Consider the following 26,583-nt stretch of genomic DNA (forward strand, 5'->3'; position numbering starts at 1 on the left):
CCCAAACGGGTAAGGGGGGCAAAAGCCCGCGCCGGCTTGCCCCACAACCCCCTCGCGACGGAAAGACTTTCGGTGTTGATATCAACCTCGTTAACCTCGTCTCTTCCCCTCGGTTCAACCCCCCATTATCGTTTCCCAGCCAGATTTCTACTTCTATCCGTCTCTATCGTCTTTGCAGACTCCCCAACCGTCAAAATGGCCGGTAAGTAGTTCACTCCGTTTCTGCCGCTTATCAGCACTGCATTATCCCTCTTCTCCTGTTTACTGTTTTGCTGCCCCTCCCTGAGGCTCTGTCGGGAGACCCCCTCCATATACGCCTGCCAATCTGCACCTAAAGTACCAGGAAAGAGACTAACGTGATGCCAACCAATCTTCAGACTTCCAAAACATTGCCCGTATGTGACAATCATTCTGCCTATATTCATAGTCCCTCTGCGACTGCGACGCAACCGATGAATTCACGGTCTAACTGCGGCCCAACAGAGCAATTCGTCCAGTTTTACTACAACACTTTCGACGCCGACCGCGCATCCCTGGCCGGTCTCTACGTATGTCGCACACGAATCCTATTGACCAGATCCAAGCCGACTAATGGATACTTTTCCATCCACAGCGTGATCAGTCTATGCTCACCTTCGAGACCAGCTCCACGATCGGTGTCGCCAGTATCGTCGAGAAGCTGACCGTGAGTCTTCCCGAGCCAGTACCTTCCGCGAAGCGTCGATCAAGATAGGCCGGAGTGACTAACACATGCGATGTGATTCGTTTTCGTTCTGCAGAGCCTCCCCTTCCAGAAGGTCGTGCACAAGGTCTCCACCCTCGACGCCCAGCCCTCCAGCAAAGAGGGTAGCATCCTTGTCATGGTCACCGGTGCTCTTCTGGTATGGTCACCCCTTTCTTTTCAGCCCTAGTAAAGGGACCGTCCAACCCGAACCACCAAAACTAACCCAAATCCACTGAAAAACAGGTCGACGAGGAGCAGAACCCCATGAACTACACTCAGAGCTTCAACCTCTGCCCCGACGGCGCCGGCAGCTACTACGTCCAGAACGACATCTTCCGTCTGATCTACAACGCATAAACGGGTTTCCCACATCATCATCATCACTGTTTAGATACCGGAGAGTCTGGAGGGAAAGGAAAGGAGGGGGCCGTCCTGCGGCTTGCGAATGGGAATGTCTTAATTAGAGAGACTCTGGTCATGAGTCGGCAGATAATCCCTTTTTCTTTTTCTTCTCTTTTTGAAGCTTGAAACGAAGTCAATGAAATTCAAATCTAAAAACCAACCTCAATTATGATTGAAGATATATATGTACGGAGGGAAGGTGGTGCTTTTATGTCTCGGTTTGACATGTACAGTTCAATCCACCTGAATCTTGGATTTGCGGGTGCTGTGTTTGGGACTATAAACCCGCGTTTGTCTCCTGGTCAAGGAGCTTCAAATTTCTTCTAGGACATGTTTTTCTTGCTTGGTTGTGTTTGATGTTCGCGTGATGGGCTAGGCTGGGTGTATTTGTGCATCATCGATCCTGTCCCAGGGGGCGACGGCACGCTATATTGAGCCGCGTCTTGTGTTTTAGTGTCCGGCTACTGCGTGGTTGAGTACGTTACTTCGATTATCCTAGACAGGTATTGAGAATGACCACAGGGACTCCCTTGGGAGAAGGAGCGATCACAAATTCCAAAAACGCTGCACTAGCAGCGGGAGTAGTACGATTGTCTTGTTGTCTAAATATCAGTGCTCAGGACAGTTAATCTCAAGGTGTATACACAATATATTTTCCGAAAGAGGCGGCCTAGATCAACAACGCAACGCAAGGATCCCTGAGCAAGAAACCCAAGTCGGGATTATGTGTCTCCTACGGAATAAACTGGGTATAGATTTATCCAAGGCAAACGGGGTACAGGGATCTATCCCCCAAGAAGCGGCGTCTCCTCAGAGGGGTGGTCCCGCTCGTGGCCCTCTTCTTCTTCGGTTGCTGCTGCTGCTTCTCCGCCGCGGCCCGACGGAGCCCCGGTCGCCGTGGAGGTATTCTTGACGTCGCTATCCTCGTCATGGCCGTGTCCCTTCTCGGGACCTAGATACTCGAACCACACGCCCAGGGCCAGCAACGTCCCCTGCAAGCACGCCGTCACGATCAACACCCCCCACGTACTCCATCCGTCTCGGCCCAGCCGCGCCGCCAGACTGCCCGCCCAGACTAGGCTCCCGGGCGTCTGGATGCACATCATCGGGATGCTGAGGCTGCCGACGCAGCGGAGGCGCACCGTCGTGTAGATCTGTGGGAAGTACTGGATCGAGGCGAGGAGGGCCGCCAGCACGCCGCAGAAGTTGGACCAGGATTGGAGGGCTTCGGGCCGGTGGAGGCCGACGGTAAGGGTGGTGATGAGCATGACGAGGGCGTGAAGGATGCAGATCCCCGCGACGATTAGGGCGGTGCGGTAAGTCGGAGTGTTGGGGCGGTGGTTGTGATGGTGATTCCGGGGGAAGAAGAGGACGAAGAGGAAGAGGCTGTTTGTTGTGTGGGATTAGTTGTTGTCGTTGGGTTGGGTCAAGAGGGCCGTTCATTGCTTACATTAGGAAAAAGCAGAGGCATTGGGTTCCAACTTGGAGGATTCCTAGCATGGCGGAGAAGCAGCCTAGTCCGCTAATGTGCTTGCAGCATGACATGTCGTGGAGGCTTTGTTGTTGGGAAACGACATTGGCCAGGGCGGACGAACCGGAGGTTGTGCCTAGGAGGACAAAGTAGGGCGATATGCCGAAGGAGGATTTCAAGGAGATGATGCGTATGTGCTGGGGGAGGTAGGAGAGGAGGATGCCGAAGACGATGAGACTTGATGACTAGGGATTAGTTTGAGTGTTTTTGGTTTGGGCCATGCTGGGAGAATGTACGTACATGGAGAGAATGAAGTTCTTGTAGTCAGGCGAATCCAGTTGCCCGCACTGGAGATTTAGTGAATCCATCTTGTTGAGAGTTGACGAAACTGGGATCGTCTGTGTATTGAGGAAGAGGCTGTCGACATGCAAGATGCTAGACAAGAATGATGGGGCTCAAGAGCAATCGGCGGTCTATAAATCTGGGGCATAGGGGCTGAGAGCGCGGGTCGGATGTCAATCAGATTATTGGATTCTAAAACAACATTCTGCGATCCAGCTCACCGGGTCGTGATTGGACAATGTTGACAGGCAAGAAGGTGCGAGATTAATGACTTGTCACCGATGCAGGACTCCAAAGGGAGAGGGAGTGAGGGAACAGCGGCGAGGAGAAGATGAAGATAGATAATCGCCATCACTCACCTGGCATCAATGCTTGCTTTCCTTATCGTCTCCGCATTCTGACCCAAAACGGTAAGGTCTGCTGGGTGTCCCCAAACAGCTAGTGGGAAGATCATGTGCCTTGCATTGGGATGTCAAAATAGCCAAGTTACACATGTATTCATTGGCAACTAAACTATATCATTCACAGGTCATTGCTGACACAGACAAAAGAAACGCCAGCGAGCCACAGCCGACCAGCGCCCAGACGCAGAGACCATGGGCCACCCATCCATCGATGACGCCAGTCGTGGACTGACGAGCAGCTCCAGCAACCACATCACTACGTCACTCGGCGATCATCTCAGCGCCGCCTCCCTGATTCCAATCCACAGCTCATTCTTTCTCTCGCAACAATAAATTTATCCTCACCCCTGGCCCTTAATTCCTTCAATTCTCTTTCACACAAGCAACCAATATCATTAACGACAGTAAGCTATTCAAACAAGCTGAAGAATCGAAGAGGGAGCGATAAGCTAACCTCAAACCTTCCCCGATAAGACTGATCCGGCTACTATAATCTCAAAACACATCCACGACTGAGCCATAATGAAGCTTCATTTGGCTTTTTGCCTAGTCTTTGTACTGGCAACCGCTGAGGCTGTCGGTGCATCTAGCTGGTTCAGCAAGGCCGGTATGTTCGCAAGTCGCATCCCTTGAATCCTCCAGTCGCTAATACACTTTGGTAGTATACAACAAATGGCACGAAACTGAGCTGGAAAGATGGCTTTCCGACCATGGTACGTGGCTCCTCTTCACTTTTCGCTGAGGTCAATCACTCACAAATCTTTCAGACATTCCGTATCCCTCTCCTGCCGATCGCAAGGATCTCGAGAGCTTGGTGAAGACAAACTGGGAAGCTAAGGTTCAGAAGCCTCTGGGCCATACCGTGGAACAGTCTCCGGAGCACTGGCACAACGCCAAGGAATGGCTTTTTGACACGTACGTCAGCGTCATCATATTCCGTTCTTGGTTGTGATACTAACAGATATGCAGATGGTCGGACTCCCAGCTCAAGGCCTTCCTTGATCGTCATGGTATTCCTGCTCCTCAGCCACGCAAGCGTGATACTCTTCTCAAGGCCGTTCGCGAGAACTACGAATCCGTCGCCCAGAAGCTTGGTGAAGCTGTCTCTTACCCCGGTAACTGGGTGTATGCGCAGTGGTCTGAGTCTGACTTGAAGGAGTGGTTGGACGAGCGTGGCTGGCCTGTGCCCCAGCCCTCGACCCGTGACAAGCTTATCGCTACTGTTCGACGCAATGCTAGACTGGCTGGCCTCCAGGCTAAGTCCATTGCTGCTTCCGCCTCTGCGTCTGCAGACAAGGCACAGGCTACCTTGAGCGAAGCCTTGTTCAGCGCCTGGTCGGACTCTGAGCTGAAGAAGTTCCTCGACGAGCACGGTGTCAAGGTTCCCCAGGGCTCCAAGCGCAACGAGCTTATCGCTTTGGCGAGAAAGCACCGTGCCTCTCTGGTGAGCCAGGCCTCGACTGCTGCCGCTACCGCATCTGCAAGCCTCTCCTCCACTGCTACCGAAGTCATCGGCGCTGCCACCACCAAGGCTGGTAATGAATACGCCCGTGCCACCGATGCTGCGCAGTACAAGGGTCAGGAGGCCTTTGACTCTCTTGTTGAATCCTGGTCCGAATCCCGCCTCAAGGCTTACCTTGACGCCCGCGGCGTTCCCGTTCCCCAGAATGGCAAGCGCGATGAGCTTTTGGCACAAGTTCGCCTGAACGCCCACAAGGCCGCCACTGGCTGGAGCGCCTGGACTTTCGACACCTGGGATACCGAGCACTTGAAGAAGTATTTGGCTTCTATGAATGCCAAGGCAGCCCACCAGGCCGATATCACCCGTGATGAGCTTGTCAAGCAGGCTCAGGACACCTACGCCCAGGCCTCCCAGGCTGGTGGTGACCAGCTGGCTTCTGCTACATCCTACATGGCTCAGGCCACCGACGCTGCCAAGGGCTCTGCCTTCGACACCTGGTCTCACTCCGACCTTAAGGCGTACCTTGACTCGTATGGCATTCCCGTCTACCAGGGCTCCAGCATCAACGAACTCAGAGCCGCGGCCCGCCGCAACGCCGAGTACTTCAGATACGGTACCTCCAGCCCTCAGGGCACCATCTTCGCCAAGCTCCAGGACCTTTCTCAGTGGGTTTGGGATCAGGTCAAGATCGGCGCCGCCAGCGGCAGAGCTCACGGCCAGGAAGCTGCTGAGAAGGCTTCTGAGGTCGCGAAGGACCAGGCTAAGACGCAAGGCTTCAAGGCCGCCGACAATGTGAAGACCAAGGGTGCTGAGGCCTCTGCGAGCCTGCGCAAGGAGTTGTAAAGCGTGATCTATCTTTTAGTGTATGTGGGTTGCAAAGGAATGGGGGTAAAGCGGTGCTGGTGGGACATGATTTTATGACTTAACGTAATAGTTATGGGCTGGCAGAATAGTCTCGAAATTATTTCCGTTTTCAACTTCACGCTGTTCTTATGATAAGTAATCAATGTATCGATACTTCTTACTAAAGTAATAATGGACTGATATGAAAATGTTATGCTGGAGTAGAGTCCAACCAAAGTCCACTGGCTTGAAGACAATTTCAAACGGCCATAATATCATATCTCATCCGGCTATCGAGGTACCTGCCGTATGCCTTTTTGTCCAAACCTGCATTTTCAAGACCACGAGTCCACCATATTAACCTATCTTCACCCAAAACGAATTTAACCCTACTTCATCATCAGAACAATCTTGCATCAATCAGAAAAAAAGCCACCTCATCTCCTCACTCACACCCTCTCTCATCCCCCCTCTCACAAATAAGCCCTGACCCCTTCCGAAGCAAAACCCTAAGCATCAGCCCCCTCCTCCCCTTCAGCCACCAGCTTCCCCACAACCAAATACTTCTCCGTGAACCGCTCCTCCCACGACTGCAGGTTCTCCAACTGCTCCCCATCCAGATCCTCCAGCGTATCCAACGGACCCTTCAGATCCTTGGTCAGCATCTCCTCATCGAAGCTCTGGCACGCCAGACCGCGGGACGCGTCGCGGCCGGCGAAGTTCTCGTAAGGTCCGCCCTGTAATCCACGCATCGCCAAGTTAGATAGGATGTTTTGTGGGGGTTTTTTTTGGGGGGGCACATTACCGGTCCGTAGAAGTTCCGGCCGGGGGTCACGTCGAAGACTCGCCCACGCACAGCGAGGTAGACGGGCTGATCGCCTGTGCCGTTGTAGGGCAGGAGGGTGGTCGGCGTGAAGGTGCGGAAGACGACGGGTGGGGGCGCTTTAGGGAGCGAGACGGGCGCCTTGGGTCGGAGTTGAAGGTAGACGAGGATGATGAAGAGCGTCAGGAGGATGAGGTTGATTGGGGACGCGATGGTCATTCTACTTTTTTGTTAGTTGGGGTGTGCGTTTTGGTGGTGGGTGTCAGCTTGGGGAGCTCAGCTGGATGGATTCCTGTCTGGAGGTACGCACACTTCGGCGGGTGGGGGAGTTGACCCGTCTGTTTTGAGTGGGTTAGTGATAAGAGGTAGAGATTTGTTGGTGGATAAGGGCGGTTACCTGTGGTGGACATCTTGAAGGTGCGGTGGTTGCGTGGAGAGGTAGATAGATAATTGTTTGAGCTGGGATGGTGATGGCAGGTAAGGTAATAGATGGATGACTGTCGGTCGGCCGCCCGGTGTATGACGGCAGTTGATGGCTGAGGTGGCCAATCAAAGACATAAATTAGTGTGCGGAGACCTCAGCCAGAATAGTCTATCTTGATTGGAGGAGACAAAAAGCGGTGGTGCGGATGCGCGATTCGGTTCCGTTGGATCGCGCCGCCTGGGATGATTCAGGTTCGATGGTTTACATCGTTCATCGTTTCTGGGATTCATGATCATCCAGGATGGGCTTGTATTCGAATTCACAACGGATGGTGTTCGACTAAATGATTCGTCTGCACAAGACCATTAAGCGTGCTTTCTGCAAAGCATCGGTGGCACGCAGTCTATTGCAGCGATCCGCATTCCTAAGATTGTGACGGAGTCCGGAATGCGCTCGAGTCTCGACCCCAGGCTGAATGAGCTCCTATAATTAAACCAAATTATTCTGAAACAGTCACCCTCGCGGCTTTGCCAATTTGCTCTGCTGTCAGTCCACTAGTTCGCCGGATATTCTTAGCTTCTCTAACAGTCGACTGCCCAGACAAGCCGGCCTGGCTAGCATGTCAATCCAAGAGGGGCAGCCAGTGTGACCTCCGCCAGCTCTAAAGCTGTTTTGTCTGTCTGTGTGTTGTGTTGCTTCGGCTGCTCGTCGTTTTCTTCCTCTCCATTCTTTCACCCGCTTTGAAGGTCCTCCTTCACCTTGTCCCTCTTTCTTGTAATCTCTTTGATTAATTCTAGTGCCTGGTCGCCCGCTCTCTATTCTTCAAGATCGAATCATATGCCTATCAATCTCTCTTTATCGTCCATTGTCTTCTCTTTCAACCGTGGTGGACTGGTCACTTCTTGAATGACGTGCCGGCACGTCTGTCGCATCACATAAACCCGAACTTGCCTGAACTTGGATCACATTGCTTATTCCATCTTACTCAACTGTCCCACTTACTCATACTCACCTTACTATCTCGATCTTTGCTTTTTTCCTCTGTCTTGAATAATTTCCAGCTCCGTCGTTGGCTCACAGTGGCCCTCGCTCATCAAACATCGACCCAAAACGTCCAATCTGACAACGTTGACACCTGCCAATTGAACTGGCCAAATACCGAACTATAGCATCCGTCCGGAGGGTCGATAGCCAAGATGTGGGGGAAAATGGGCTTCCATCGATCGCGAAAGCCGGTCATTGGGAATCCCACCTTGATCGACAAGACTCTGAACGATAGTGTCTATCAGTCCTGGTCTCGCGCTCCAGGCACTCAGGGCAGTGACACTCGCTCCCTGACTCCTCCTAGGCAAGTAAAAGTGGTCGAGTTGTTGTCGCGTCTCCTGCCTCGAAGTATACTTTGCTTGCTAACACCTTCTAGCAACCAAGCGGACTCGCTGTTTCCTGCGCAGCACCCATACTCAAGTCGCAGGGTCGCGTCTTCATCCAACGCCCCCAGCGTCGCCCCCAGCATTGCATCAGACGATCTCTTTGACCACCGCTCAGTCAGCTTAACAGATCTGCCGCTAGAGACCGGTCTGTATGATAACAATGACAGTCGGCCTGAAAGCGTGGAAATCTCCCCTCCCGACTCACCCTTTTCCCTAAGTCGCCCACCGCTTAGTCGCGGCAGCTCCCGCGTCTCTCCCATAGAGGACGAATCCAGGCAGGATCCTGGTAGCGACCCCATGGGGAAGAAAGAGAATTCTAGGTTTACCAGTCATTTGCCAGTGCGCAAGATTGGTGCCCACCCAGCCTATTATTATCCCGCGGCAAACCCGTCCTTTAAAGACCACGCGACTAGGCGGGACAACTTTTCGAGGGGCTCGACGTCCAGCAACTCCGGCGGGTTCGGACAGCGGACCTCGGGCAATGTTTCATTACGCACGGACATTTCAGCGACTCCTCCGTCATCCCAGGGGTCTATCCTTCGTGAATGGGGCAAGGAAAGTGCCCGAAAGCCCCCGTCAGAGCCACGCATCCGCGAGCCTTGGAAGGGACCGAGTGGACGATCGCCGATAGTGAATCCTATTCAGGAACGACCCAGAGCGAACACTATCCGCACCTACGATCAAATGAAAGCGCGCAATGGCTCAGCCTCTAACTTAGCGGCTTGCGGTATTGTCCCTACTGTGGTAACGACAATCACAGCCGGGGATAATCGGCCACCCGACAGACACCATATCACTACCAGGAACAATCCCCGTACCAGGACACCCGAGGCAATCACTCCGACTGTCCGTAGCAGCAACCGCCCACCACCTCGGGTCGAGCTTCCAGAACCAGAACCGGACTGGGAATCCTCGTTGATGGATCTCAAGTTGACAACCCACGACCTGGCTGATGAGCCCACAAGCCGCTTCAGCGCAACCACTTACGAACCTACAGAAACAGGCAGCTCAATAGGGAGCAAGCGCAATAGCATCGATACTATCACTGACACTGCTTCTGTGTCCACGGAATATCAGCCTTCCATCATGTCCCGAAGCCGACCGGTACCGAGCACAGTTGCTCCTGGGAAGAAGCCTACAAGAAAGCCCACGCCTTCCCAAGCTGCCGTGGAGGCGGAAGCGGTCAAAGATGCCCCTGCCATCACTCCACAGCAACAGACCCAGAACCGAATAGATGCGCTAGAAGCCCGCAAAGAAACCCTTGCACGCCGCAAGGCAAATATTAACACGATCATCTACGAGTTGACGCAAGCGATTCAGCCGAGCTCCGTCGCCTACGACATGGCTGCCAGGGATGAGGTGAAGAAAACGGTCGCCAGTCTCGAGAACGAACTCGCGGAGATCAAACGGGAAGAACATGAGATTGGTGTGAAACTACTGAAAGCCTGGAAAAAGCGTGATGAGCTCGATGGCTGTAGCGGAGGCTCCGGTCTCTGGGTCAGTCGCGTGACCAGTTGAAGGTCGATCGCAACATTCTTCTTCGCCTTGCATCCTAATTCGCTCGCGACAACAGCGCATTGGCCCCTCTTAATCTTATTTCTTTAACTAACTACTTTTACGGATATGTCGATGGGCTAGGTTTGTTGGTTGCATTATGCCTTTCAGCGTTGCGTTTGCCATTTAGACAGCATACAGCGGATCTACTTCTACGTCGTTTGTTCTGGCAAAGCTTGGTAGATGGTCTTTGTTTGAGCCTCTGCAGTGCGCAATGATACCCTGTTTGCTTGTTGGGGGACGCGACTCTCGAAGCCGGAGGCACTTTTGCGTTCGCATGGTTTCAAGGAACTAGGCCACGCTTCGAGGTCTTTATGAGGAAATACTATCAGTGGATTAAGTGTGCGCTCAGCGTTGTAAATGGATGCATCAAGTAAAGGTGCTCAAATAGAATAGCGCTCAATGCCAAGCGACTCCACCATTCTGCGCTTGTGGGTCATGGCTCGTGGTATATCATAATGACTGATCTCGCTGTTCCGAAGGTGGGTTTATTTCTTGCCCGACTTCTTGATACCCTGGGAGCCGGTGTTCAGGGGGCCCTTGCCCTTGGCCTTGTCCATCAGCTCCTTCTTGGCCTTGGCGTCTGTATGTGTAAAGAACAGGCGATCAGTGATATGTTCGCCAGTGTAGACCCAGTTGCGACCAGAAGATTATATTGAACGTACCGGCTCTCTGCTTCTCCTTGAAAGCGAGATCATCCTCATCAAGATCCTTCTGTGCCTTCTTGGCCGCCTTGAGAGGCTTGACCTTGCCACCTAGACAAAGAGGCGAGTTAGGGACTAATACCGAGGCTGAGACACTGGATTCTGCGCATACCTTCTCTGCTTTGGCCACCCATTGTGCGATAGAGGTTGCTTGAGGGTTGTGTAGAAGAGTAGTTTGGAAGTAAGAGCGTGTTGCGCAAAGGGGAGAAGAGGGGAAATGGAGGCGCAAAAATCGTGTCTTATCAGCGATTGTCCCGCGGGGAGCTGCTAGGCTGGATCTGGTTAGACGCTAAATCTCCGACCGTCCGTCACCGCTCAGACAACCAGCTCACCTCACCTACTCGTAATTTCCCCAGCAATGCGTTCTCTCCTCATCTCTGTTGCCAACCCCATTCGCTTCCATCACTCAGCTTTCTTATCGACATTCGAGACTCTGTTATACGCATGATCTGCCTCTGGAACTGAACACAGAGACAGAGACAGAGAGTGTGCGAGCGCCCGTAAATCTCCCATAAACCCGCACACTGTCCTATGCTTGCTTAAGTTGGCAAAAGGGCCGTGGCATCATCAGCTGGTTGGACTTTCTCAATATATCCTCCCACCTTGACGCGTCGTCCAAACCATTCTTGGCTAACCGGAAGTCCTTCTTCCCTCTTGTCTGAAGCTGCGCGAAAAGGCCGGTTGTCTATCTAGTCACACTTCGTTGAGAGAAAGCAAATCTCTCTTGGCAGACGCAATGGCATCACGCAGGTCGAGGTCTCCGTCGACCCCTTCTGAGGGTGAGATCATCGAATCAGGTTCAGAGACGAAGGCAACTACGTCGCAACTTCCTCTTAATGGCAGCAGCATTGACCGTCCCACCAGAGCTAGTTCATCCGCCCCCAGATCACCAGCTTCGTTGAGCAGATCGCCCCGCCACCGGAGGTCGAGGACCAGAACCAGATCGCCCTCCCGCACCCGGTCCCGCTCCCCGTACCGCGATTACAGAGGCTACAAACGTCGCCGGGACGATGGCTATGATCGTGACTATGAACATGACGACCGCCGATCCCGATACGAACCCGCCCGCCGCGTCGGGTCCCGATACGATGATAGTAGGTACGCCGGCCGCAGCGGGCAATCTCACCGCCGAGCCAGGCCCTACTACGACTATGATCGGGAAGAGAACTTTGGCGAGGGTCTTCGATATAGCGACGACTCGGATCGTCGCAGGGACAAACGTGCCCGCACCCGCAGCCGATCGCCCTTCCGCGAAGTGCGGAAACCAAAGCAGTACTCTGGGGATGAGTGGGAAGTCCAGAGAGGTGATAACGTCGCGTCTCGCGATTATAGAAGGAGGACTTCTATTGAACAGTCAGTGAGCGAGCGGGGGAATCCTCCAGTCGTCGCTCGGGATCTAAAACCACATGCTGAAATTCAGAAACCTCAGGTGCATCAAAACTCTGGGACCTCTAGTGATCGTCTTAACAGGTATGTCGATTGGCTGGGCTTCGTTCAGGAGGGACGTATTAACAGATTGTCCAGTGTGAATAATGCGCAACCTTCCGAAACCCAGGAGGAGCAACAGCCTGTCGAACCAGTGGATGAGGCCGCCCAATTGGAAGCTCGTCGCAAACGGCGTGAGGCTATCCGCGCGAAATACCGTGGTCAAGCGACGCCGTTGCGTCTGCAGGCTCTCCAGATTGGAAGTGATAGGGATTCAGCAACCCCGAGCGCTGAGACGGTCGCTTCCGTTACCACGAATAGCGCTCTTTCAGGTAAGCTGAAATTGTGCTGTAGCAGAGAGTCCCGAAAGCTGACTAGCTTCTTAGATGCAGCACCGCAGTCGGCTCCTCAAACGCCTAATGACAGTCCGGATTCTTTCCCTGATTTCAGAGTTGACAAGGAAGATGGTTCGCTTAACAACGGTGCACCTGTAGATGGTGCGGATAAAGATGAAGTTTCCGCAGCAGACTACGACCCTACAATGGACATGAGAGCCGAAAAGGAAAAGCACGATACTCGCAGCTCAACCGAGGATGTTTCCGCGGCGGCTTATGATGAAACTCAAACGACCAAACAGGACATCTTGCTCCCTGATGCGGAGCAGCCTGTACCACAAGCCAAGGCGAGAGATCCCTACGATATGTTTGCGGAGGACGATGACGACGATATGTTCGCCGAAGATCCGCGTGACACGGCGCAGCCTACGCATGCCTCGGCCATGTCCGCCATTCCACAGCCCAAAGAGCTGGACGTCAGTATGCTGGACAATTGGGACGATCCGGAGGGTTATTACAATGTGCGGCTCGGTGAGTTGATCAATGGGCGATACCATGTGCAGCAGAATCTTGGCAAAGGCATGTTTTCATCTGTAGTGCGCGCCACCGACTCGAAGACTGGCGGTTTGGTTGCGATCAAGATCATCCGTCAAAACGACACGATGCGGAAAGCGGGCATGAAGGAAATTGGTATTTTGGAGCAACTCCGCGAGGCGGACCCCGAGGACAAGAAACACGTCATCAGATTCGAGCGGTATTTCGAGCACAAGGGCCACTTGTGCATGGTGTTTGAGAACCTGGGCATGAACCTGCGGGAGCTTGTAAACAAGAAGGGCCGCGACACCGGGCTGAATCTCACGGCGATCCGGGTTTATGCGCAGCAAATCTTTTTGGGTCTCAGCTTGTTTCGTAAGTGCAACATTCTGCACGCCGATCTGAAGCCCGATAATCTCCTGGTCAATGAGCACTACAATGTTCTCAAGGTGTGTGACCTGGGGTCAGCGTCCCCGGCGACGGATAACGAAATAACGCCATACTTGGTCAGTCGGTTCTACCGGGCGCCGGAGATCATCCTGGGGATCCCGTACGATCACGCCATCGATGTATGGTCGATTGGCTGCACCTTATTCGAGATCGCTACGGGGAAGATCCTTTTTACGGGGCGAAACAACAATCAGATGCTACGCTCGATCATGGAATGCCGTGGCAAATACCCGCCGAAGCTCCTCCGGCGCGGGTCGCTGGCGCACCTGCACTTCGACGATATGCTGAATTTCCACAGCCAGGAGGAGGACAAGATCACGGGGCGTCCGGTGGTACGGATGATGGACTTCAAGAAGCCGACGCGCGATCTGCGGACGCGGCTGATGGGCAAGGGGACCCGCGGAATGACGGAGAGCGAAACCAAGGAGCTGACGTTGTTCTTGGACCTGCTGGAACGTTGCCTGAACCTCAATCCGGAGAAGCGATGCACGCCGGCGGAGGCGTTGCGACATCCGTTCATCTCGCGACCGAAGGTGTAATAGTTGGGGCGAGTTTTGCTAGTGGTTCGGAGATGATTTGTACATATTTAGTCATGGTGGTACTTGGTACAACTGCACACACATATCTTAGCAGTAATGTATGCATCGGTGTTTATTTCCATCGAATCCGTGATACTTACAGTCACGATCGCATATGCTTCAGGCATCCATCGAATATGACTCCGAGGGACTTTTGCACTTTCGCCACTGGTGAGGGGAGCCGACCCGAAGAATGGAAGCTGAACGCTGGAAGCAAAAAACGGGAAGACGTATGTTCGTACCATACTTAGGACATAGTAGATGACTTCAGACAACGACTGTTTGCAGCATCATGGATCTAGGTAGGTGGCGTGGCAGCAGCCACACCAGGGAAATTCCTTTTAGTTCTTCCTGTCAAAGTAGACAGAAAAGAAGGCGCAGCAAAGAAGCTCGGTCCCACCCCGCCCCGGATTCTGGGTTTGTCAGTGGCAACTGGCACGTACAGTACGTACTGGGTAAACCGTTAAGTTGCAATAGAGTGGTAAGGTGGAAAGGCTGCCAGTGGGCTGGGTTACCCAGCCACCACCGCCCGCAGATGAATCAGTCACTGACCTCCGCAATGTGCCCCGTTCTACTGTACTCCACCACCGTCATTAGCGGGTCAGAATGGGTTGCCTGAACCGGGGGTCGGGCTTTTTTCTACCTACTATCGGTGGTGGTGATAAGTTGCTAGCTTGCTAGCTAGGTAGATAGCAGCTGGCTGTGGTGGTTGACTCTGGGTTGACTCTGTTTCTTTTAGTTCATTGTGTTCTTCCAGTTGGTGGTAGGTGTTTAGGGTACTGGACTTCATATGATATATGGTAACTACCGTAGATTATGTCGATGGAGGAAGAAGGGATTCAGACCCGATTTTCTTTCTTCTCTACCTGTATCGCATCGCATCGCATCGCATCGGAGTGGATTGGATTGGATTGTACAATGTAATGCTGTAAGGCTGGCCGCGTGGAAGGTAGGAAGGGAGGGAGGGAGGGAGGGAGGAAGGCTGTGCTGTGCTGTGCGAATCATGTGGATGGATGCTTTGTGCTATAGGTGTGGGTTGGTGAGGCTCCAGCTGTGTTACTTACTTACTTAGCCCTACCTGCTTGCCTCGCTACTTGGTATTTGGTGATGGAATTGTGGTGTCTGGTGTGGTGTCTGTGTTTTTACGGGCTTGAGGAGCATTCTTTACTGTACAGGAGATACTGTGTTGGGGAGGTGTGGTTTGGAGAACCTCGGATGGGAACGTTTCTTTGTTGATGCTCTACTAGCTGAGCTGAGCTGTGCTAGTAAATGGGTTGTTCCTGATGGCTGGGCTGGGTAATTGCAGGGTCTATCTTGATACTTAGTAAGACTTTTGATTATTGTCGGTCTGGAGATGAGGAAACTGGACCGATGCAAGCAAGCAGGCAAGCAAGCAGCAAGCAATCTTACGAGTCAGGTTTGAAGCAAACTTTCCTTCGGCAAACGAACAAAGGCGGTTGTCATTGTTTGGCGACGGACGGTTTGGATCTGGTCCGGTTCACGGGGAGAGATCTACAGGCCGGGATGAAACCGCGGAGTATTGATGATATCATGCTGCGTGGATATTTATGTAGGGGGGTTGGATTTCGGTAGACGACATGCATCTGAGATGTGGGTGGTTGTGTTTGATTGAGATTTGGGTTGGGGAGGATGTAGTGGTGTATTTATCTTTGCTGATCGAGAATACATACAGTAGTTAGGTCGTGCTCATACAAACTATATGTAGGAGGAGAAGGTGAGTATAGACTAGACCCTACTCATGGAGTATAGTGACATATACTAAGCTGTGAACGGGTCGAATGACTCCTCAATCAAGTCATACCTCCCTGGGCATGCAGTAGTTCAGGCCCCCAATAAGCATTGCATCCCATTCTTCCCATCCTCCTGCAAGTGCGTGTTCTGGGTGATGTGCAGTTGGCCGCCAAAATGGGTCTGTTTGCAGCTTGTAGCCCACATGTATGTACATGGAGTACATGTATGTACAGCACGGCACTTGCTCAAGAACCACCTAGTGTGTCTGTCTGTCTGTTTGTACACCTACATGTATGGTACATTACATACATGAAGGCTGGAGGCGAGGTCACGGGATGAGCGAAATATACTTCCACCAACCCTCCCCAGGGCGCAGCGCAACAAACAGCGTGTCAGCGCGGAACTTTCCCTCCCAGTCTACGAATCTACGGGCGCCTTTGCAGTACGGCTATCGATTGAGTTTGAACGATACTTGAAGCATAGCCATGGCCCAATTGGGAATTCTCCGAGAAGGAAGGGAGGGTGATGATACATTTGGTGTCTCACTCTGGCTTGCTTGCTTGCTTGCTTGCTTGCTTACTTCTTGCTTCGTTTGTTGGTAGTTTAATAGGTATGTATGTACAGTAGAGAGCTAACTAGCTTATTTACTGACGTCTACTTGGTTAGTCAGTCCCTGATTGGGGGGAGGAGTCCCCTGATTGCTTTTTATATCTTGAGGGACTGGACAGGTCTGGAACTGACGGGTTCTCCTGCCTGGCTGCCAGGATTCGAATCTGCTGGCCCGTGCAACCCGCAAAAGACCGGACACAGACTCGGACACCCAACGTGGCAGCAAAGCAGCCAATCATCAGCCGCCGAGCCAGTCATCCGAACCACTAGCCCCGATGCAGACGAACCGCCCTGTCATTGGTCTGATCCCCATCGCCTCACTTTACATTCGGGATAGTGGGAAGACATGGATTGAGTTGAACTGAGCCTGGAGGCCGCTGGGAAGGTTTTCTCTCTCGCTGCTGTACTTTGCCAGTCAGTTCAATATAGACTTCGGCTTGCTGGGAACAGAGTTGAATTGTGAATTGACTACGTTCGGCGGAGCCAGAAAAGACGGTGTGGATGAGTAGGGCACGGAGGAGGGAGTAGTCATAGTTCTTGGTTGACTCCTCGACAGGGCACGCCCTCCCGCCTGTCCCTTGTTTGATTCGAGGTTTCGTATAGATACCCGTTCAAACTGTGAGCCCTTCAGGTTTCTCCTTTAGCTGAGTAACCCATTAAAGGGAGGGATGAGCTGGCAGTACGGACCAAGAAACTTTACTTACTCTACAAAGTCTACCACAGCAAGACGGTATACAGACTCCCTACCCAGACTATCCCGGAAACCTGACTGGCGAAGACTTACTCCCGTCCTTCAGCCTTTAGCCATCATCAGCCCGTCAAACCCCCAGATCGGTCGTGCCCTGTCAAGAACGCGAAACAATGGACCATCACCCGAGGGGGGAGAGGGTCTGTAGTGGGGCAAGCTTGACTGACCTACCGTACTTCTTTCTTCCCTTTCATTCCCATTTCCCAACATCTCCACGCGTGCCCCCCTCCCTCCTCCTCCTCCTAAACTAGACTAGACTAGGTAGGCTTGCTTGTATCCTCCAGCCTCATTCCGGCCACTCCATCCAAGTCAGCCAACGGGGCGAAAGAGAAGGGAAAGCAAGAGAAAGAAAGAAAAGAAGGAAGGATTTACCCGCGGGAAGGAAAGGCTGGAACCAGGGTCAGGATCTTGGTCTGTTGCTCGAACCGTCGCAGGCCAGATGGAACTTATGGAGCCATTGCCGCCCCGTTCCAATCCAGCAATCCCGTGGAGGTGATGATTGTGTGTGGTGTGTGTGCCAGTTGTGTGTGAACTTGAGTAAGTGTGTGTGTGTGTCTCTGGGTGGATTTGTGCCAATAGGACTCGAGGGGCGGCGGATTTATTCATCCCAGTTGCAGCCTGCTTTCAGCCAATAAAGCAGGGCGGTCGAGGACTGATCAGTTCCATCGATTCCGCCCGGGCCAGGCTGGGAAGTGGGCATCGAATGGGATGTGCATGATGGACGGTGGGGACTCGGTGATACTAATTAATTATTCTGGGTAGAGAACGAGACCTGTCACACCTACACCGCCTCGGGGAGAGGAGAGGGAGTAGTTGAGGGAGCAGATCGGAGAAAGGATGATGATCGGTATGATGAAGAAGGTGATGATGGCAAGAATGATGACGATGATGAGGTTGTGATGTTGTAGGTGGTTTCATGGTTTATTATAGGCTGTTGTTCTTGTTGTTCTTGTGTGTATAGTAGCTATTGTCAATGAAAGTAGTAAGTAGTGGTGGTGGCAGCCTTCATCCATTGTGGCCCTCACTTCCTATTGTGTCTTCTCTAGTCTGCTGACCGTTTCCCGGCTCTCTCCGTGCACCGTCATTTCTCTCTCTCTCCCTCTCTCTCTCTCCTATCTCTCTGACAGTATTCCATAGTTACTAAGTAATGGTTATTCGATCAACTCTACCGACCTCTTACGTAGGAGGGGAGGGGGGAAAGGAACCACCACCGGAACCCACTGGATAGTGGATTCATGATGGATCCGCCCAGGCTCAGTTCTATTAATTATTATTATTATTGTTCGCCTCCCTCGGAGCAGTTTTAGCTGGAGAGAAAGAGTTGGTTCCATCCAGTCTAAGCATCATACATTAGTAGTGGGTGGAGTCTGGGGGGGGTCTGTAACCCACCTTGATTCGCCTGGGAACCGCTGTGGTGGCTCTGGCCACGAGTCTAAACTCCGTGGAATTAATTCTCACCTCCTTATCATCATCCGCCCATCTTTACCCTTTCCCTCCTTCCCTCCCCCAAATGGTTTTATTTTTACTTATTTTTACTACAACCTGCCCTACTTAGACTATCTACTTGCCTATTTACCTTTCTACCTACTACGTACCTACGTACCTATCTACCGACCGACCCCGTATTAATCTCACGGCTCTCTATTATTGTTTCCCCTCTCCTTTTTCCCTCGCCCTCTTCCCTTTCTCTCTTCTCACGCGCGCTCTCTCTCTCTTTGCCCCCTTGGACGCTGTATCATCTTCTTGTTTCCTTCTTTCCTTCTATGCTTATATAGTCGGTGCACATCAACCACATCCCTCCCCCCCTTTCCCTTGCGCATAACACACAACCCTCCACCCCCCCCCCCCCCCCATCATCCACCCACCACACCCCCTAAAACTACTTACTCGCCTTGCTCGACCATTATTAACTATCATCCCTCTGGCCCCCATCGGAACTACAATCTTCTGGATCGCATCCCTGGCCGTACTGTACAACTTTCCGCCCGGATTGCCACTGGTTCTCACGCCTCCTCCCCCCCACTAAAAGAGAGGCAAAAACACAAGGAGAATATTTCCATATTCCCTCCACTCCGACACAACATCCATTGGACATTCCCGCCCTAGGATCTCTTGATTGCCTTACCTATTTGCTCAACCACCACCAGATTTCCATTCCTTCAATGGCTCCCTGAAGTATCGCAACTGGACAGAAGGCGACTCTCTCTTTCCCGTTCCTCTGGATTTTGGATGACTTGAACTTGACAATCCCGCCACCCGGACTTCGGAATCCCCAGGATTTATATCAACCGTCCCTTACTGTGTTTCTCCCTCCTCTCACCCACTTACTTCACTTTACCTTTGACAAGAGACTCGTGTGTGTTGTCTTACGCTCCAGTCTCTTCACCGTCCTTATGCTCATGCTTCCCCCTTCCCCCGTCTTCGGCATGTATCCCCCCATACTGCCAACTCCGCCCCCCACTCCGCCCATCTCCCGCTGCTATGCTCCGGAAGACCGCTTGGGATTACTCCTGGCCAACCGGCTGGAACTCACCAGCATCCTAGGCGTAGGCGCCTATGGTGTGGTCTACACGGCCGTCGACATTCATACCAATGTCCTGTATGCTGTCAAGGCCCTCAACAAGTCCGGACTGGATGCCCGCCAGCTCAAGTTCCAGCAGCGGGAGATCAAGCTCCACCACCTGGCCAGCCAACACCCCAACGTGGTCTCCTTGGTGCGCATCATGGACTCGGTGGACTGCACCTATGTGGTCATCGAGTTCTGCCCCGAGGGCGATTTGTTCTCCAGCATCACCGAGAAGGGTAATTTCGTGGGCAACGACCCGCTGGTCAAGCGCGTGTTTCTGCAAATCCTGGACGCCGTTCACTTCTGCCATTCCATGGGAATCTACCACCGGGACCTGAAGCCGGAAAACATCCTGGTGACGGACCAGGGCCTCACCGTCAAGTTGGCGGACTTTGGCTTGGCGACGACCGACTATCTGACGTCCGACTTTGGTTGCGGGTCGACCTTCTACATGTCTCCAGGTATGTTTGTGTGTGTGCGTGTAACTGGCGGTGGGTGGACAGTGGCTGACGGGATCCAGAATGTCAGCAACCAAGCTCGCGATCGGTGACGTGCTACGAATCGGCGCCGAACGATGTGTGGAGTCTCGGGGTGATCCTGGTGAACCTGACCACTGGCCGCAACCCGTGGAAGCGGGCCTCGATCGAGGATTCGACCTTCCGGGCCTATCTCAAGGATCCGTACTTTCTCAAGTCCATCCTGCCCCTGTCCGATGAAATGATTTGTATTCTCAGCCGCATCTTCGAGTGCGACCCTGCCAAACGGATTACCATTCCGGAGCTCCGTCAGGTGATCATGGATTGCCCACGGTTCACCATGAACCCTGTTATCCCCTGGTCTACGAGCGGACCCATGCCCGTTGACTACCTCAACAGCCCTGTCCCGGTGCCAGGGCCCGTGGATGCCTTCAACACCCAGTCCTCTGTTTCCTCTGGTTCTTCCCAGTACTCCGACTTCTCGAGCTCGGTGGTCTCCAGTGCTTCATCCTTCACCGAAGGCTATCCGGACATGGATAGTGTCTCGTCGATGTCTTCGGTGGGGTTCGAGGCCGAAGACTGCAAGGAGTTCTATCCTTCGGAGCCTATCCAGGTTTCCGAGGGACATGTCATTCCTTATAATTTGATTCCTGTTTATTGAATCCGCGACACACAAAAACAAACACCAACAAAAGCACTTAACGCAGGTCATGATTAACGGCATTCGACATCCGCCTGGATTCTTCGCTTATTCGACTGTTCCTGTTCACTGTTCGACTGTATTATTTCCACAGGACAGCCAGGAGATTTCACTCTACTACATTCTTTGGACATACGCCTACTTCCGGATTGGATTTACTATACCCTTTTGTTTTTGGCATAAATTGCCGTGTTCGGTTGCTTGCAGTTGCAGCGACAGCCTTATTTTATCCAGCATAAATTGCTTGGGTCGGGATTGCGCGTCTGTCTTCGAGGGCAGTGATTGTTGCCTTTTGGCGGCAGTGCATTGTTTTATTAATGGTTACACTTGGGTGGGCTTTTGCTCGGGTTGACTCGGGTGATACACTTGTTGGCGTTGAATTGGGCGATGGCATTTAAAGAAAAGAAAATACCCCGGATTTCGTTGGAGTTGCTTGATACTTCATACTTATACATAATTACATAGTCTGCTGATTATGGTTCTGATTCTGATGACCTACTTGACCCTTCGAGTCGATTCCATGGCTATCTTACTACCTTACTACTCTTTGACTATCCCTTCCAACCTGACCTCTTCTCGAATACCTTTCCAACACCACGATCCTACTCCCTGAATACGTCGTGGACACTCGATTTCTATACTTTTGTTGGAGCCTTGCGTGGTCAGGCAACCTGCCTCCAGCTCGTGTTACCGTCTTGAAGACATGAGGTCATCTTGATGTCTTGATATTAGGCAACGTGTTAGTTGTCTTGTATACTAGTGTATTATGAATGATGCGACTTCTGAATCGCAGTTCTCTTTCATCTCTCACCTACATAACCCCTAAAGTACAACCATGACTACCTCTACACCCCTAAATGTAACCGATATATACACCACTAAGTACAACACTATACACAGCCCCAAGTACAACCACCTCAAGGTAATAACGTTTTGGGGGGAGAACCCCCCAAACCCCCCCTTTCTTTCAGCTTCCCAGTCAACTCCCATTGATTCCCAGAGAGAGTAGCGTTTTGGGGGGAGAACCCCCCAAACCCCCCCCTTTCTTTCAGCTTCCTGGCGCCCGCATTCACACCGGAGGATAGCGTATACCCCCATTTCAGCTCCCTAGCACTCCCATCTAAATACAGGGAACAGGGGTATGACCAGAAACTACATATTCCGTCCCCCAGTAACCCGCACCGTCTCCCCAGTGACATACGCAAACAGCGGACTCGCAACCGCCAGCACCGCCCGCGCCGCCTCCGCCGCGCTCGCCGGCCGCCCCAGCGGGATATCAGGGTACGCGGCACCCCCGGCGCCCCGCCGAGCAGCCAACTGCGCCCCCGGGATCCCCAGCGCAACCCGCTCGCCGTCCGCCGTCGCCATCTCCGCCCCGCCCTCCTTCGCCGCCGTCAGCCGCGTCTGCACGTGTCCGAACGCCACCGTGTTGGCCCGCACCCCGAACCGCGGGCCCCATTCCTTCGCGATCGTCTTCGTCAGCCCCGTCACCGCTGCTTTCGCCGCTGCGTAGTTCGCCTGGCCCCTATTCCACCATTGATCAGTTAGTCGTAATCTCAGAGAGTAGTGAGGTGGGGAGGGAGGCGTTCATGGGGGGAGAACCCCCCATACCCCCCCTTCTTTTCAGCTCCCTGGCACCCTCTTTGAATAGAGAGTCAGGGAAGTGTATATGGGGGGGAGAACCCCCCATACCCCCCCCTTCTTTTCAACTCCCTGGAAAAGGGCACTCACGCATTACCGTGCACCCCGCTCGTGGAGCTGATATTGACGATGCAGCGGCTCGCGCCGTCCGCGACCCGGAAGTAGCGCGCCGCCGCGCGCACCAGCTGGAACGGCGCCGTGGCGTGCACCGCCAGCATGCTGGCCCATTGCTTGTTTGTCATCTACCGAGTATTAGTTTATGGATTGGTGGCGGTGCCAGGAAGCTGAAAGAAAGGGGGGGTATGGGGGGTTCTCCCCCCATAACATTTCCCTCCCTCTCTATATGATAGAGGGTGCCAGGAAGCTGAAAGAAAGGGGGGGTATGGGGGGTTCTCCCCCCATAACGCCTCCCTCCCACTTTCCCTATCTATCTGGTGGGGGAAAGCAGGTATAGGAGGTATGTACTGTACCTTGTGGATGACCGCATCCCAGGTGAAGCCGGCGTTGTTGACGAGGATGTGGATCTTGCCGCCGCCGAAGGCCGCGGTCTGCGCGACGAGCTGCTCGATGTAGGCCTCGCTGGTGAGGTCGCCTGGCACGGCGAGCGCGGTGGTGGGGTTGTTGTGCTTGGTGTTGAGTTCCTCCGCTAGGGCGCGGGATTTCTCTTTCGGTTTGTTAGTGGGGTTTGATTTGGATTCGGTTGTTGGGATTTGGGATTTGGGATTTGGGATTGGGGGGTTGGATTCGGGTAAGGTGCAAGGGGAATACCGGCGTCAACGTCTGCGATCACGACCTGCGCGCCTTCGTTCGCGAACAGCCGCGCCGTCTCGGCGCCGATGCCTTGCGCGGCGCCGGTGATCAGGGCCACTTGGTTGGCTAGGAGGCCGGCCGGGTAGGTTAGGTGGGAGTTCAGCTGGGAGAGGCGGTCCATTCTTCTAGGGTTGCGGTGAAGGGTCTGGGTTGGTTGTTGTAGGGGAGGGTGAGGTGTGAGTCTTCGGAAGGATGAACTATATGCTTCAATGAGTTGATGGTGATATGCGGGGAACAAATGCCTCGGCTCAATCTACCCGGGAACAAACCAACCGCTCGGTTGGGATGTCCGGAAGTAGACACCCCCTACTGCCAAAAGGTCCGGCCATGGGGTAACACATTGCTTACTTCGTTACAATCCTATGTAGTATCTCGGTACTTGGTATCCCCCTCTTTGTCCACGACATCTCGTGTTCGATTGTAGCATTCTGCCCACCATGTCTCGTGTCGACTACACAGAACTTGCAGAAAGAACTTTCAATTGTACGACCAGGGAGGGTATCACTACTAATTACTTTCAACTGGAGGGAGCTTCGACGCTAGACTGCGTTGAGGGAGCTGCTGGTGGTGGTGGTAGTGGTGGTTCACTTCTCGCAGCAGCAGCAGCACATACACCCGTCCTCCGACATGGCCCGCAGAAACGCATCCACCGTCGTATTGTGTCCCCCGAGGATCTGCTGGATCAGCTCCCCATTCTCGCTGGTCGTCAGCATTCCTGCCGAAGGGGAGAATTCGGCCGCCGCCCCCGTCGCCGCCGCCCCCGTCGCCGCCACCACCGGGCTGCGCATGTCGTGTTGCCGCCGACTGACGTCTACCGTCTCCTGCAGCAAGCCCACCACCTCCCGGCACTGCAGCAGGCGGCCCCGGAGCAGGAATCGCCGAATACGCCGCGTCTCCTCGCTGGCGATCTCGTACTCGCCGTAGCCGACCATCAGGCCGGGGTCGTTTGTCGCCGTCACGGCTGGGAGAGGGGGCTGTGGCGCCGTCGACAGCGGTTGCGCCAGCTCGTAGGGGATCGCGAAGTCGAATAGCTGCACCGTGAAGTCTACAATCGACGCCGCGTACAGCAGGCGCGTGCCGTCCTTGTGGCAGCCCGGACACTGGAGGAAGGCCCGGCACGCCGCGAGCGCCGTCTGAATCGCTTGCAGGAGCAGGTCGAACCGCGGGTGGTGCACCATCGTCACCGGGCGGAGTCGGTTCATATGGAACACGAGCGCATCCCCGCAGTCGCACGTCGGCTGGATGTGCACCGCCAGCGGACAGCTGGTTAGGCCCTTGGTGATGAACTCCTTCTGCAGGAATATCGGTGACATCGAGGAAGAGGTGGTCGTCTGGTCAAAGATGGGCGGTGGCGGTGTTGGTGGCACATATGCCCCGTGCGGCGGCGGCATCGGGTCCCCATTGCCATGCCCCCCGAGACAAGAAGGATATCTAAAGTGCGGCTGCGTCGAGGGCGACTCATCCAGTAATGACGACACGTCCGTCATGCTGACCCCTTGACTATCAGGACTGTTGGACTGGCTGGGTTGACTGGTATCATGGGGACTCTTTGTAGACCAAGACCAAAGGGAATGCCTCGTTAGCGTTTACTCTCACACTCATCAGTCCCTTACGAGTAGAAGACTCACCGGCTCTTCCCCTGCGCCATCCACCACCGAAGGCGGTTGACTCCGCGCAAACACCTCGATAGTATTCCACCCATTCATGAAAGTATGAGTATGCATATTCCCTCCTCTACCACCCCCACCCCCACCCCCTCCTCCTCCTCCTCCTCCTCCTCCCACAGCCATCATCGGCTTGCGAGGTTCCTCGTGTTGCTGTTGCTGCAGCTGGCCCAACTTCCGCAAGGTCGCCCGGTTCTTGCTCCCCTTGGGCTTTCCAGACCGATTGGCGACGCGATACCGACAGGTCAAACCATGCCGCAGACACCGAATGCAGGTCTCCTTGCCCCCGGCCCCGGCCGACAGGTTGCACTTGACCTTGGACTGGCGACAATTCTCGCACGCAGCCCGCAGTTTCGGGGCATCGATGATGGTGCTGGTGGTCGTGCTGAGGGATGATGGTTCGGTTTTGATAACCGATGCTGTTTCCGCCAGCATCTATACCTGTTTTGGGCGTTTGCAGTGTTGGTTGTTGTTTTATTTGTGTCCGTGTGTCCCTTGTGTGACCACCTCCTTTTCTCCCCGAGGGTCCGTCGCTGCTGAACAGTTTTGAGTATGGGGGAGGGGCTAGGGTTTGGGCTCGATGATCTAGAAGGGGGAAGGGGGAAACAGAAATCAAAAATAATAGAACATATACGGTACACACATACACTAATGCGCGCACGTTCGAAAGGGCAGAGACAACAGGTCAACCCAAGGCTATAAGAATGGGGGAATATCAACCTTATATAAACAAAAAAGTATAAGATAAGCTTGAACCTCAAGCGCGCATTTTTCTTATTTATACCACAATAGTCAAACCCCCCTTCCCTTCTTGATGCCGGGCTCTTTCGCTGGCTCGGTTTGCTGGTTTGCTGGTTTGCTGGGCTGGGGCTGACTGCAACTGACAGACAGAGAAGACAGACTGACTGGTTGGTGGGCTGGCCCTGCAAGACTTGAACTTCGTATCGTGAAATCCCTAAATCGACGGCAAGCGCAGATGAAGTCAGCCGTCGTGACACCCTGGAACCATCCCATCTGATCCACCGTGCTTGGAGAAAGAAAAGCCGTGGCGGACTAGGGGGGTCGAGGGAGAGCGTCCATTCGCAGCTGGCGTGGTTTCCGATGTGTGTGTGTGTGTGTGTGTCCAACTGACCCTTTTCTGCTTCGAGGTCTTCTCATCTTACTTGTCAGAAATTAAAAAAAGAAAAAGAAAAAAAAGAGATTATGCCAGATTTGATTTCGCCCATCATTGCTTGGCTGTTGGAACGGCCAACCATCGACCTCGTCTATTTTCTAACGTAAGAGGTCCAACAGAAGGAATAAGCTCAGGTGCAACATTGCTTCGTTTGCTCGTCAGGCCCAGTCAGTCGAAGGGGTTCACTCTTCTTCCCACCCCCCAACTTTAATGGGGAATCTGGAATCAAAAATCAAAACTGCAAGGCGAAAAAGAGGTTATTGTCTCTGACGTAGCATCCAATAGCACTGGAAATGAAGAATCGGTATGCAGGCCAGCACATCCCATGTGAGCTGTAAAACTGATTGCGGGAGTGCCGCCTTATTCGTCTGCCCGGTTTGAAATGTTGCAGGGCAAGCGGTGAACATCTGAACATTTGAACATCAGAACGTCAGTCCTTCAGATATCCTCTGCTATTGAATGTTGCAATGGTCAGCAAAGCAATGTGGAAATTGAAGTGTTAGACAGAATGTCTCGTATCCCGTGTTTCGACGTCAGC

At 53.3% G+C, this 26,583-nt stretch overlaps 10 protein-coding genes across 10 annotated transcripts; 6 read left to right on the forward strand and 4 right to left on the reverse strand.

The window, feature by feature from the left end:
- Window positions 1-88: 88 nt before the first annotated feature.
- Window positions 89-1,284, forward strand: BO97DRAFT_363197 (nuclear transport factor 2 family protein). The gene is made up of 6 exons (XM_025692489.1): window positions 89-202; window positions 378-395; window positions 484-548; window positions 614-685; window positions 780-881; window positions 968-1,284. The coding sequence occupies exons 1-6, from the start codon at window positions 196-198 to the stop codon at window positions 1,079-1,081; spliced, it is 378 nt and encodes a 125-aa protein (XP_025554682.1). The 5' UTR covers window positions 89-195; the 3' UTR covers window positions 1,082-1,284.
- A 435-nt stretch (window positions 1,285-1,719) lies between these two features.
- On the reverse strand, window positions 1,720-3,440 carry BO97DRAFT_384792 (PQ-loop repeat-containing protein). The gene is made up of 3 exons (XM_025693438.1): window positions 2,898-3,440; window positions 2,577-2,834; window positions 1,720-2,512 (listed from the first exon to the last, which is right to left on the reverse strand). Exons 1-3 carry the CDS (start codon window positions 2,963-2,965, stop codon window positions 1,912-1,914), a joined length of 927 nt encoding a protein of 308 aa, XP_025554683.1. The 5' UTR covers window positions 2,966-3,440; the 3' UTR covers window positions 1,720-1,911.
- A 19-nt stretch (window positions 3,441-3,459) lies between these two features.
- On the forward strand, window positions 3,460-5,846 carry ish1 (double-strand break repair enhancer MSC1). Its single transcript, XM_025694754.1, has 5 exons — window positions 3,460-3,747; window positions 3,818-3,950; window positions 4,006-4,056; window positions 4,111-4,258; window positions 4,313-5,846. Exons 2-5 carry the CDS (start codon window positions 3,866-3,868, stop codon window positions 5,646-5,648), a joined length of 1,620 nt encoding a protein of 539 aa, XP_025554684.1. The 5' UTR covers window positions 3,460-3,747; window positions 3,818-3,865; the 3' UTR covers window positions 5,649-5,846.
- BO97DRAFT_403511 (cytochrome b5-like heme/steroid binding domain-containing protein) lies at window positions 5,843-6,958 on the reverse strand. The gene is made up of 4 exons (XM_025694755.1): window positions 6,869-6,958; window positions 6,782-6,809; window positions 6,454-6,691; window positions 5,843-6,385 (listed from the first exon to the last, which is right to left on the reverse strand). Exons 1-4 carry the CDS (start codon window positions 6,879-6,881, stop codon window positions 6,158-6,160), a joined length of 507 nt encoding a protein of 168 aa, XP_025554685.1. The 5' UTR covers window positions 6,882-6,958; the 3' UTR covers window positions 5,843-6,157.
- Window positions 6,959-8,091: 1,133 nt separating this feature from the next.
- On the forward strand, window positions 8,092-9,843 carry BO97DRAFT_432094 (uncharacterized protein; the record flags this gene model as incomplete). Its single annotated transcript, XM_025697518.1, has 2 exons — window positions 8,092-8,261; window positions 8,316-9,843. 2 exons carry the CDS (start codon window positions 8,092-8,094, stop codon window positions 9,841-9,843), a joined length of 1,698 nt encoding a protein of 565 aa, XP_025554686.1.
- Window positions 9,844-10,173: 330 nt separating this feature from the next.
- On the reverse strand, window positions 10,174-11,120 carry BO97DRAFT_403513 (translation machinery-associated protein 7). Its single transcript, XM_025694756.1, has 4 exons — window positions 10,916-11,120; window positions 10,696-10,855; window positions 10,545-10,634; window positions 10,174-10,462 (listed from the first exon to the last, which is right to left on the reverse strand). The coding sequence occupies exons 2-4, from the start codon at window positions 10,715-10,717 to the stop codon at window positions 10,368-10,370; spliced, it is 207 nt and encodes a 68-aa protein (XP_025554687.1). The 5' UTR covers window positions 10,718-10,855; window positions 10,916-11,120; the 3' UTR covers window positions 10,174-10,367.
- A 161-nt stretch (window positions 11,121-11,281) lies between these two features.
- BO97DRAFT_403515 (putative serine/threonine protein kinase (Prp4)) lies at window positions 11,282-13,975 on the forward strand. The gene is made up of 3 exons (XM_025694757.1): window positions 11,282-12,053; window positions 12,108-12,340; window positions 12,395-13,975. Exons 1-3 carry the CDS (start codon window positions 11,320-11,322, stop codon window positions 13,864-13,866), a joined length of 2,439 nt encoding a protein of 812 aa, XP_025554688.1. The 5' UTR covers window positions 11,282-11,319; the 3' UTR covers window positions 13,867-13,975.
- A 2,114-nt stretch (window positions 13,976-16,089) lies between these two features.
- Window positions 16,090-16,735, forward strand: BO97DRAFT_215242 (uncharacterized protein). Its single transcript, XM_025690604.1, has 2 exons — window positions 16,090-16,267; window positions 16,328-16,735. Exons 1-2 carry the CDS (start codon window positions 16,183-16,185, stop codon window positions 16,534-16,536), a joined length of 294 nt encoding a protein of 97 aa, XP_025554689.1. The 5' UTR covers window positions 16,090-16,182; the 3' UTR covers window positions 16,537-16,735.
- A 2,672-nt stretch (window positions 16,736-19,407) lies between these two features.
- Window positions 19,408-20,717, forward strand: BO97DRAFT_440930 (serine/threonine-protein kinase; the record flags this gene model as incomplete). Its single annotated transcript, XM_025698122.1, has 2 exons — window positions 19,408-20,041; window positions 20,101-20,717. 2 exons carry the CDS (start codon window positions 19,408-19,410, stop codon window positions 20,715-20,717), a joined length of 1,251 nt encoding a protein of 416 aa, XP_025554690.1.
- Window positions 20,718-21,908: 1,191 nt separating this feature from the next.
- BO97DRAFT_468441 (NAD(P)-binding protein) lies at window positions 21,909-25,306 on the reverse strand (the record flags this gene model as incomplete). The annotated part of the gene is made up of 7 exons (XM_025699741.1): window positions 21,909-22,281; window positions 22,488-22,639; window positions 22,868-23,061; window positions 23,166-23,352; window positions 23,858-23,902; window positions 23,984-24,754; window positions 24,836-25,306. 7 exons carry the CDS (start codon window positions 25,304-25,306, stop codon window positions 21,909-21,911), a joined length of 2,193 nt encoding a protein of 730 aa, XP_025554691.1.
- Window positions 25,307-26,583: the final 1,277 nt, after the last annotated feature.

This window comes from Aspergillus homomorphus (assembly GCF_003184865.1).
Source record: "Aspergillus homomorphus CBS 101889 unplaced genomic scaffold BO97scaffold_5, whole genome shotgun sequence".
Lineage (NCBI taxonomy): Eukaryota > Fungi > Ascomycota > Eurotiomycetes > Eurotiales > Aspergillaceae > Aspergillus > Aspergillus homomorphus.

Bases quoted from the DNA above. Each gene is read 5' to 3' on its own strand.
- BO97DRAFT_363197 (XM_025692489.1), top strand. The intron at 549-613 runs GTATGTCGCACA...TTCCATCCACAG, and splicing joins CATCCCTGGCCGGTCTCTAC to CGTGATCAGTCTATGCTCAC. The intron at 686-779 runs GTGAGTCTTCCC...TTCGTTCTGCAG, and splicing joins GTATCGTCGAGAAGCTGACC to AGCCTCCCCTTCCAGAAGGT.
- BO97DRAFT_384792 (XM_025693438.1), bottom strand. From the start codon at position 2,965: ATGGATTCACTAAATCTCCAGTGCGGGCAACTGGATTCGCCTGACTAC. The intron at 2,835-2,897 runs GTACGTACATTC...CTAGTCATCAAG, and splicing joins AAGAACTTCATTCTCTCCAT to TCTCATCGTCTTCGGCATCC. The intron at 2,513-2,576 runs GTAAGCAATGAA...CACAACAAACAG, and splicing joins TGCCTCTGCTTTTTCCTAAT to CCTCTTCCTCTTCGTCCTCT.
- ish1 (XM_025694754.1), top strand. From the start codon at position 3,866: ATGAAGCTTCATTTGGCTTTTTGCCTAGTCTTTGTACTGGCAACCGCT. The intron at 3,951-4,005 runs GTATGTTCGCAA...ACACTTTGGTAG, and splicing joins TAGCTGGTTCAGCAAGGCCG to TATACAACAAATGGCACGAA. The intron at 4,057-4,110 runs GTACGTGGCTCC...CAAATCTTTCAG, and splicing joins AAGATGGCTTTCCGACCATG to ACATTCCGTATCCCTCTCCT.
- BO97DRAFT_403511 (XM_025694755.1), bottom strand. The intron at 6,692-6,781 runs GTGCGTACCTCC...ACAAAAAAGTAG, and splicing joins ACTCCCCCACCCGCCGAAGT to AATGACCATCGCGTCCCCAA. The intron at 6,386-6,453 runs GTAATGTGCCCC...CGTGGATTACAG, and splicing joins GCCGGAACTTCTACGGACCG to GGCGGACCTTACGAGAACTT.
- BO97DRAFT_403513 (XM_025694756.1), bottom strand. From the start codon at position 10,717: ATGGGTGGCCAAAGCAGAGAAG. The intron at 10,635-10,695 runs GTATGCGCAGAA...CTCTTTGTCTAG, and splicing joins GGGTGGCCAAAGCAGAGAAG to GTGGCAAGGTCAAGCCTCTC. The intron at 10,463-10,544 runs GTACGTTCAATA...TTACACATACAG, and splicing joins CAAGGAGAAGCAGAGAGCCG to ACGCCAAGGCCAAGAAGGAG.
- BO97DRAFT_403515 (XM_025694757.1), top strand. From the start codon at position 11,320: ATGGCATCACGCAGGTCGAGGTCTCCGTCGACCCCTTCTGAGGGTGAG. The intron at 12,054-12,107 runs GTATGTCGATTG...CAGATTGTCCAG, and splicing joins TCTAGTGATCGTCTTAACAG to TGTGAATAATGCGCAACCTT. The intron at 12,341-12,394 runs GTAAGCTGAAAT...CTAGCTTCTTAG, and splicing joins CACGAATAGCGCTCTTTCAG to ATGCAGCACCGCAGTCGGCT.
- BO97DRAFT_215242 (XM_025690604.1), top strand. From the start codon at position 16,183: ATGATACATTTGGTGTCTCACTCTGGCTTGCTTGCTTGCTTGCTTGCT. The intron at 16,268-16,327 runs GTATGTATGTAC...TTGGTTAGTCAG, and splicing joins GTTTGTTGGTAGTTTAATAG to TCCCTGATTGGGGGGAGGAG.